The sequence below is a fragment of the Poromitra crassiceps genome (assembly GCF_964638095.1).
Source record: "Poromitra crassiceps genome assembly, chromosome: 12".
Classification (NCBI taxonomy): domain Eukaryota; kingdom Metazoa; phylum Chordata; class Actinopteri; order Beryciformes; family Melamphaidae; genus Poromitra; species Poromitra crassiceps.
Window position 1 is genome coordinate 19,428,063 of NC_139632.1, and position 10,140 is coordinate 19,438,202.

The 10,140-nt window shown below is 42.6% G+C and overlaps 1 protein-coding gene across 3 annotated transcripts; it reads right to left on the reverse strand.

The window, feature by feature from the left end:
• Positions 1-20: 20 nt before the first annotated feature.
• scamp4 (secretory carrier membrane protein 4) lies at positions 21-7,692 on the reverse strand. 3 transcript variants are annotated; one of them, XM_083647080.1, is made up of 7 exons: positions 7,603-7,692; positions 6,395-6,421; positions 5,550-5,678; positions 5,188-5,344; positions 4,155-4,256; positions 2,527-2,644; positions 21-1,818 (listed from the first exon to the last, which is right to left on the reverse strand). In XM_083647080.1, the coding sequence occupies exons 2-7, from the start codon at positions 6,399-6,401 to the stop codon at positions 1,630-1,632; spliced, it is 702 nt and encodes a 233-aa protein (XP_083503206.1). In that variant the 5' UTR covers positions 6,402-6,421; positions 7,603-7,692; the 3' UTR covers positions 21-1,629. The 3 variants fall into 3 exon arrangements, with proteins under 3 accessions (XP_083503206.1, XP_083503208.1, XP_083503207.1); XM_083647082.1 differs by having other exon boundaries at positions 6,395-6,416; positions 7,603-7,630; XM_083647081.1 differs by lacking the exon at positions 7,603-7,692 and adding an exon at positions 6,882-6,998.
• Positions 7,693-10,140: the final 2,448 nt, after the last annotated feature.

Below are 10,140 nucleotides of genomic sequence, written 5' to 3' on the forward strand. Positions count from 1 at the left end.
CTCATCAACCAGGCCAGACACAGTGTGAAGAATATTTACTCAAACGTTCAGTCATATTTAAAGGTTAGTTTGACATTTCATCCACATATCCATGAATATTTTGTCACTTATCAAATAACAAACAGAGAAAAGAAATCTATATAGTTGTATTGGCAGTCAGCCATGAAGGACACTTTTGTAGCAACAACAAAAAAATCACTGCAGGCACCTCAACGATCCAGCTTCGACTGGACCATTGAGCCAAAATGAAGATTAGATGATTAGATTAGATTTGTAATTTTGTCCTGTAAATTGAATAAGAATGCATTTAAACACAAGTTTGTGACATTTACATGCAAGACTCCACAGGATTTGCTCCCGATATGAAAAGGCTGACTTGGCATAGGATTAAATTGTGTGTGGAATCATAATTGTTGGTAGTTTCAATCAGCCAGTTGGGCTGCTTGTTCTAGTTTGTATAGTGATTACATGACGTCAATTCATTTTGACCGAGAGAAAATGGATCCTAGTAAATGTGCATGTAAGGTAAGCAGTCACTAAACATGACAGTCTATCTGGGGGGAAAGTGAAATGACTGGCACACTGACAAGAGATAAGTAGGTGCTTCCACCGCCGGGCACTGACCACCAAAATCAAACACTTTGAAAGTAGAAAGTGCCAGTGTGCAGCGTGAGAAATACACTGAGGCAGCCAAAGCATCTGCTTTGGGTGTGACTTTTGGCAGAATTTAAATAATGAAAACTAAAACTGGCAAGTGTTTTGGCACATCAGTGCAGAGAAATTAGGAGGATTACTGACTATCTACTTTTGAAGTGTTCACACACACATACATTGATTCACTGAAGCATAGTCCAGTTAAACAATAAAGCAGCATCTGTTAAGGCGAGCGTCAAGCAAGATGTTTTTCACATGTAAAAGCTGCACGCAATTTTAGGGCGCATTTCAAGAAAATAGCCAAAGCACACAAGTATTAAGACATCAAGCATAAGGTATCAAAAATAAACTGAGGTGCCGTCATAGTATATATAATACACAGAAGAAAGGTGTCACCCGATTAAAATCGTGCAGTTTACAGACTTTCGTTTCTCTAGTTGTAAAAGAAAATCCCTGGGCTTCAGCCTTTTTCAGCATACTACAATTCCCAGCATGCAGTTATGGCAGTACATGAAGCACTGCTCTCCTAAGGTCCATAAGGCACACGCCTTTCACACACATTGGTATCCTCAAACAGTTGCTACTCTTTTTAATAGTTTTGAATTGCATTATATTTACAAATTAGTATATCTTCATAAACAAATGTCTTGGATAAAATTGTCTTTCTCTCTGTGCCTCTTGTAAATGTAAAATAATGGGATTCATTTTGGTGAGCGACATGTAAACAGGTGAAATGGAATGGCATATTTCGAAGATAACCCTCCTCCAGTTGTAAGGCTTAAATGAGCTTCACTGAAGAGGCTCTTTGTTTCATTCTCTTCTTTCAGCACTCATCTTTTATAAATCTTCTCACTCAAAAAAAAAAATACAAAATGCATTTTGTAAAATTATAGTGTAGTGAACAAGTGTTCAGCTCTCTTGTGCACCACAGAATTGGCCAGCTCTCTGTCTCCATCTGGACGCGTTTCACAGGTATCACCAGTGACTGTTGTCGGGGTAGCTGGGCACTGCGGCAGGGTACTCGGGCAGACTGGGGCCCTGGGCCGTTTGAGTGACTGCGTTGAAGCCTGCTTCCCTCACAGCGGGATTCTTCCAGGCTCCAGTGGTCCACTCCTCCTGAGCACGCTGGAAGCTCCCGCCGCCGCCGCGGTACAGTCTGTGCACCTGCCGGACGCAGAGATTCATAGTTTATTTTGTGCGTGTGTTATGACGTTTTTTCTTCTAATTTTTCTCCCCAATTGTACTTGGCCAATTCCCCCCTGCTGTCCTGGTCATTGCTACACCCCCTCTGCCGATCTGGGGAGAGTTCTAGACTAGCACATGCTTCCTCCGATACATGTGCAGTCACCAGCCGCTTCTTTTCACCTGACAGTGAGGAGTTTCACTGGCAGGACATAGTGCGTGGGAAGATACACGCTATTCCTCCCAGTTCCCCTCCCCTCTAAACAGGTGTCCCCGACCGACCAGAGGAGGCACTAGTGCAGCGACCAGGACACACTTACCATCCGCAGGCATGGCCAATTGTGCCTGTATGGACGTCCGACCATGCCGGAGGTAAAACAGGGGCTTGAACCTGCGATCCTCGTGTTGGTAGGCAAGGAATCTACCACTGCACTACCCGGTCCCCACATGCATGTGTATTTGTGTGTGTGTGGCAATATGTTTTCAAGTGTCTGGGCGTGTCTGAGCATGTTCATATGTGTGAGGGAAAGAATTTAAATCTGTGTGTGTGTGTGTGTGTGTGTGTGTGTGTGTGTGTGTGTGTGTGTGTGTGTGTGTGTGTGTGTGTGTGTGTGTGTGTGTGTGTGTGTGTGTGTGTGTGTGTGTGTGTGATTAAGTGCGTACAATTTGCTGTGTGTGTGTTGGACTCACCCTAATGAGAATTAGTCCCATTAAAACAGTCACCAGAGTGAAGAGCAGAGTAGTGATAAGCATCACTATAGCAGAGCCCACGTTGGTTTGGAAAAAGATCACTGTTGCAAGCCAGCCGCTTCAGCGTGTGGATGAGAGTGAAGTGGGGTAGTAGGGGGTTAGTGCACTGTATGCCATTAGCAAAGTGGATTAAATACAAACATCCTAAGTTCTTCATGAAGTCATGAAGCAGTGCAGTGAGGAAACGGAGATGTAGTGACAAAATGCTTTACAGTGTTTAAAAGCATAACGTGATAAAAGCATAACTTCTCTTATCTTTCGTAACTTACGATGATCGGTGTTCTACAAGAAGGTAGAAAAGGTTGAGAAAGTAATACAAAAATCGTAAAGAAAACATGAACCTCTTGCACGACAATTAAGGTTGGATATTATTCCGTCCCAAATGTAAACTAGAATGCATTCATATCCCTTAACTTAATGTGTGTGCAGGCCTGCAGGGATAGTGGTTCTCTTCTGATTTGTGTAAAAGGCTGAAATCCCTGACAGAAAGCACCTACCACCGTGCAGAACCTCATCCACTGTGCTATGAAATGGTCAGGCTTTTTTAAGGCCCGCACCAACCAAACCCATCGTCGGAGCCAGTCCGCACCGCCCGGCCCATTAAAATATCTGAAAATGCCGAACCTAACCCAACCCAGCAGCCCGCAGACGGCTAATTTAATGTAACCAGTCTCTCTGCAAACAGCTAATTTAATGTAACCAGTCTCTCTCCTCCTCTCTACCTCTCCCTCATTCGCTCTCGTGTGTGTGTGTGTGTGTCACTGATGACATCATCAGTGATGTCACAATGATGTCACAATGCCTATGTATGACGCAAGGTGTCCAAACTCTGCCTCCCCCCCCCCCTCTCTCTCTCTCTCTCACACAGACACAGTTTTACTGATGCATGCATTGCGCGGCTGCTTCTTTCATGTTGTTAGGAGTTCTTTCTGCCTCAACGCAGTCACTCAAACGGCCCAGGGCCCCAGTTAGTCTGTGACTCTGCATGTTTCACTTCTCTAACTCCAAGTTACACAATAATGTTGCTTTGTCACATTCCGAGCCTGCCCCCCGTGATATTTTACGAATTTGCCAACCCGGACCGCCTGCATGGCGGATCAGCCCGCGGGACCCGGCGGGTTCCGGGTAGCCCCGAGCATCACTACTATGAAACTAAACCGAGCGACACAGAAACCTGAGCTGGAAGTTAGAGGAATGGGAGATGAGGGAGAGCAGGCGTGTCAATGTGATTATTAGAGTTTCAGTGAATTAGACTCACGACCTCCAACAGTAATCTCTGGCATCCCAGAAGCCCCCTCCTCTACAGTATATCCCTATTCAGCACCCATCAGACCTACACTACCATTTCAATAGCATGGGTGCTGCACCTACACAGAGAGCTGTGGACAGCGTATGAGGACCAAATCCTGTTAGCATTGCAATACCATCATGTGATCAATTACACGCTCCATCGATTTCCATGCTTTTGGTCTCGACCTTTTCTCTCAGCCATTTGTTGCAATGTTTGGTTGTTTTTAGCACCTGTCCTGAAGTTGAATGTAGGTTTGGGGGGGGGGAGATCAACTCACCAAGTTCCCCAGCCAGAGATGCCTATAGTCTGGATGAAGGTCAAGACACACTGAAGGAAGAAGATGAAGAAGAAGGCCATGAAGTTGAAAGAGCTGTCAGCCCTGTTAACAAAAAAAAGAGAAAGTCAAAATACAAACTGATTAAAAAAAGAAGAGGAGGAAAACAAGCTTACATTAGTGATGGCACGGGTTTTCTAACTGGGTCAGAGGCAATTTGCTACCTCCCACCGGTTGCTAACATGTGGATACAAATTTGGGTCAAACTGGCAACACATCCACAACTGAACAAGATGTACTCATAATGTCAAACCACAGAGAACCATTTTCTGACTAACCAAGATGGCTGCCATCACAGATCATGGAACTTGAGGCTGTGCTGTGGGCGACTGTTTTTTGTGTCTTTTCATCATCAGGACCAGATATTCTACTGAGGCTGCATTTACAAGCGTTTTGCACAGCGGTGCTTCCATTACAGCAAAGGTCAAACATGAATCAGAATGATATGATGATGATGATATGAAACCAGGGAGGAGGCGGTGGGCTAGAACTTGAAAAGTTGAGGATATCTATGTGAGAGATAATACTAATTATTTAAGTAACCTGAGCTGATGTGAAATGATGGGTGGGTACTGGGTAGTTTGTCACAGAACAGGCGCAATAGATGTTGCCTATCTGACAACATAAGCCTTAAGCAAACAAAATGTTGGTCCTTACACATCGGGAGCGTTTTTTTCGTGCGATTAATTCACACGTCAATAATATTTTCCGACCCTATATCAGTCAATGCAACCGTGTATACCAACGGCGAAGTTTCGCTGAGCGTTATTGCGGTGTTTATTTTTTCGAACCATGGTCGATTTTTCCGAAATTCGCTTCCGACGTGTGCACATCTGTGGCTGTGATTGACAGGTGGGTCAAAACTTGCATCGCAATTTCGTGCCATATATTCGCATCGCTCTTGATGTGTAAGGACCTTTAGGAGATTAATTATTCTCGGTAACAAGATGAACTGTATGACTGTTTTGTCCCTCACCTGAAAGCCTTGTAGAGTGGTCTGAACCAGCAGGTGTAGCTACAGGGGCTGAAGAGGATGAGCCAGAGCAGGGAGAAACCAAAGTTGGTGGCGTTGCCGCCTCCAGCCCACCAAGCAATACATGAGATCACGTTCATACATAGTGTGCCTGAATACACTGCAGAGGAGAGGAGACAAGGTGAGAGATGAAGGGGGGAAGAGAAGAAATGAGTTGATGAGGGGACAGGAGAGAAGAGGAGAAGGAGAGGAGTTCAATGGCAGTAATGGAAATTCTTCACAGTGGAGAGGAAACATGTGTCTCAGACAGAAAATTCATAAGACACCCAAAGCCAAAGGCAGAAAATGCATGGGAAATCACTCACTCATCCAAAGTATGTAGACTTTGCGCACCAACTGCTGGTGAGGTGCAGGAATTTCCTCCTCAATATTCTGGTAAAAGCACGACTTGATTCTCAGGAACTGAGGCAGCGGAGGGAAGTTATTCACCCGTTCTAAAAGAGGAAGAAAAATATTGCTTTTCTGCAGGCCACAGTGTTATCTCAAGACATAATATTCATTTCCTTTATGTTCAGAATATGTATTTACACAAAACGAAAAACTATTGCAGTGCACTTTACAGATGTAAAACTAAACTAAAATATTCATAAACATCACGCAAAAATAAAACAAGATGAAAGACTTAAATGATGACACCGCTTTTCCTTTCCTCTGGATACTTTATATTTCTAGGGGCCCTGATGCCAAAGGCCTGATCACTATAATACGTACCGGTATCTGGACTTTATAATTGAAATAATTATAATTTAAAGTAAACAATAATGCATCAATCAATCAATCAATCAATCAATCAATCAACAAGCCACAATAAATACTGAATAAAGACATCAAAACTACATCCAACTGCTTTTAGTACCAGTTAATGATATGGAGCGGTGAGTTTTTGACTGAATCAGATATAAGAAGTAAATGATTGGTTAACTTTCTCCAGAACAATAGAAAGAATAGATGGGAGCTTGACAGAAGATTGGGGGCACCATGCAAATAGTGACATGTAATGACAACAGAGGGACTATAGGTACAAAGAAGAAAATGAGAATGAGTCTTGAAGCAATAAGTAACCAGTGTGTTTAATGATTAAAAAAGTGAGCCAACATGCAAATTTTAAAAGTACTGTTGCAAATTTTAAAACTTGTTTTAAGTGACAAACCTGCCATTTTGAAATCCTACTTCTTTCCTGGAAATTAAGAGGAATACAGATAAATAGATATCAGCCGTTTTAAGCATTTCAACACCCATAACAATACTTCATACTTGGATACCAAGGTTCATTCCAGATAACATCTTGTAGGTATAGGCTATGCTGGAGGGGGACCAGTTTCTCTTCACGGCTATTCACTTTCACTTTTAGTACTGTTGTGTTGTGTATTTTAACTAATTAGCAAACTCACTATAAAACTGCACAGTTGCCTTGCTAAATCTATCTGGTTCAATCCTGCCTTATGACCTCTATGGCCACAAATCTATCATATCCATGGATTATATCCTGTGGGCCCATCTCTCAGGACTGCTACTCCTCATAACACAACGTCCTAATAGCCTTTGCGTTTCTTTATCTGTCTGAGATGTACAATACAGCCTACCGGTATTCAACTCTCCAACCTCTGCCTCCATCAAGTAGTGAAATAGAAACTCACCGGTAGCGAGCACACTCAAAATAGATTCAAAACTCACTGGGTGCAGGGCAAGCAAAGAGTTCAGTTATGAGAAAAAGCCAGCACTCCAAATGTCCTTTCACACATTTTAATAGTTCCTCAAAACCGGGCTACTGGCTTTTTCTCACTCCATCAAGTAATGAGTCATGAATCCCGCAAACAAAAATTGTACAACTTAACGGATCCCGATCCCTCCCATCGACATATTTATCTCAGTGATCCCTCCACACAAATCGGCTTTGATCTTGCCTGTTAAGATTAATATAGATGAATACCCCCCAAAAGATACTTGATCTGTTGTTGGTTATTATTATATTCAGCCTCTTCAAACAAACATTATATTCAGGCTCTTTAAATAAAAGACCAAGATAAAGGTAAATATGTAGCCTACTTTCTTTCATGTCTTCCATGCACATGTCTGTGTTGCCACACGCTCGATTTTTGTAATGTAACTATCTAATTTTAGTGCATGTTAACGGTATGAAATTCCGTTTTTTAAATAACGGCAGCTAAAGCTAGCATAGGCAGCTCGCCCGTCCAAACTCAACAGAGCCTCGGCTCGGCTCTATCGGCTTCAATTGACTAACTGGGTGGAAACTGACGGGGAGTAAACATTGTTACAGCTAACGTAATCATTGAAAAACAATGCCTGTAACTTTATAAATAGGCTAAGATTATTTTGATGATAATATTATCTGTTTACCTTGTCAGCGCCACTATGGGGTTCGCCTAATATCATTCAGGATGCGCTTTCGGGATCCCCTGGTCCCGTGAAAGACACTTGTAGTTCCAAACAGTTTACCGCCTCATCATTTCAACACGTTCGGGCGAGTGTGGAACTACAACTCCCAGCAGTCGTTAAAACTGGAAACTGGAAACGCGTGACACCCGATCGCTTTTACAGATTGGAGCAAAGTTTTTTTTTTTTTTTTTTTTTTTTTTTACAGTCATGGTGTAACCAGAGCCATCCATGGGTAACAGGCTGTCAGTGGGTGGAAGTTGACCAATATTCAATGTATTTACATTTATTTTGTTTATCTCCTACTCCTATGACGATACCACAACAACGTTAGTGAGAGTGAGAAATAATATATATTTTGGGACGCAGCGAGCGAGTGATCCAACGAGGGCGCTCTTTCTGTAAAGTGTACTTCTTCTTCTTTTGATTTGATTGGCGGTTGGCAACCAGCTTGGAGGTGCATTACCGCCACCTACCGGATTGGAGTGTGAAACATTAGATTGTCAGAAAAATAAAAAATAATGAAAGAAAAAGAAAAAATGCAATGATTTAAATTCTCTCAATTAATCCAGATTCTTTCAAATACTTAAAACAAACGTGCCTCCTGCTAAGTCTTGCCTTGGCTCTGACCAATCAGTGGATTCCTCCTCAGTCCTAGCAAGTTTAAGGTCCTTTCATTCAAACAGCTGTCGTCAAGATGTTATATGAAGTCCTTCGGTCAGTCACACAAGAATAGCAAGTCAGGGAGGTCAGGTTAAATTGTTGTAGGCCTAGGTTCCAGCACATGTAGGGGTGAGGGGGAATGAGAGGGCGGATGAGTTGGATCAGCTAAGAAGAGGGCTTTAATAAAGAAAGGAAATATAGAGATGCAGGTTAGTATCAGTAAAGCAGAGCTTTTTGTGTTTTTTGGGGGTGGGTAACAATCAAGTGTGGCAAGGGAGGTAGGAGTGGGACAGAGAGGAGGGAGGCATCTGTATCAAATTAAAAAGAGTGTGGTACTAGGGCAGGGGGTGGACATAGGAGAGAGGAAATTGTGTTGGCAAGGTTAAGGTTGGGAGTGGGACATTGTGCTCTAAACAAAACACTGAAAATGATAGGGAAACACTAGACAGGATTGTGTGAGATATGTCAGGAGGAGGAGGAGTCAGTGGAGCATGTAGTTCTGTGTAGAGCAGGGGTTTTCCAAAGTGGGAGGCAGGCCTCCCCAGGGGTGCTCCAAGCAGTTTCAGGGGAGGCTCTGTGGTCACTTAGTTCACAGTTAGATCACATTAGATCACAGTTATAGCCTGGGTAAACCCAGCCTTCAACTTGACGTCACAGGCTATGCCTGTAGCGCAAGTTCTTGTGGTAGCACTAGAGGTCATGTGGAGGCTGGTTTTACCCAGGCTATAACTGATTGACTCCCAACATCTGATTGCCTTATTAGTTTGTCCTTAGTTTGTCCTTTGACCTTTGTATCCATGATGTGGACATAAATAAATAATTTAAATCATGTAGGATGTAGTTAAGCGCGCCTCAACCTCTACAGCCCAGCAGGCTGGTCTGGTGCTTCTCAGAGAAGGCAAACTTACAATATAGATGATTGGATGTAATCCATCAGGTACTGGAGCACACAGATCAAGTGTATAATTAAGTTTTTTTATTGAACTATTTAGTTCTATATAGTTTTTTCTATATAGTTTTTTTATTGAACTAAATAGTTCAATAAAAAAACTTAATTATACACTTATATTATACACATTATACACATTATACACACACACACACACACACACACACACACACACACACACACACACACACACACAGTGTGTGTGTGTGTGTGTGTGTGTGTGTGTGTGTGTGTGTCTGTCTGTCTGTCTGTCTGTCTGTCTGTTTGCCTGTCTGTCTGTCTGTCTGTCTGTCTGTCTGTCTGTCTGTCTGTGGGTTAGATCAGTGGTTCCCAAAGTGGGACATTGATGGGGGGGTCGCGAGATGATTTCCAGAGTGTGTGAAATTGACCTAAATAATGTGTGAAGTACAGAATCTGTGAAATACAATGTAAAACTATTAAATATAGCACATTTTAACCATAATTGTTAGGTTTTGTTTGTTTTGTTTACTCTATTTAGTGCATGTACATATAAATGTTTGTATGCTTCAACCACCTCCGTTATTTTGGGGATCAGGGCTGAAAAGTTGCCCGATGTCACCTCATGAGGGCGCAACAACAAAGACAACGACAACATTGGACTGAGTTGAAACTTCAAGGGAAGCTTGCATGTCTTGTCTCCCTGCAGCAGATCACTCTGTCTCTCATGCAGTGTTTAAAAGTGTAGCTCTTGATGAGAGCAGATTTTAACAACCAAGCTCAATCTTTCCATCTGGCTTCCTGACAGTCATGCTCCTCACTGTACATCATGGTCATGAACAGATAACTGAAACCATGTCTCACATCTTATGGTTGCCATGCATACAAAGGGCTTTACATATGTACGCATGACAGATTAGTGCATCTGATAC

Excerpts from the sequence above, each read along its gene's own strand:
- scamp4 (XM_083647080.1), bottom strand. Across the intron at positions 2,645-4,154 it reads ATCTCTGGCTGGGGAACTTG|CGGCTGGCTTGCAACAGTGA; the intron begins GTGAGTTGATCT and ends CACACGCTGAAG. Across the intron at positions 1,819-2,526 it reads TGGGACTAATTCTCATTAGG|GTGCACAGACTGTACCGCGG; the intron begins GTGAGTCCAACA and ends TGCGTCCGGCAG.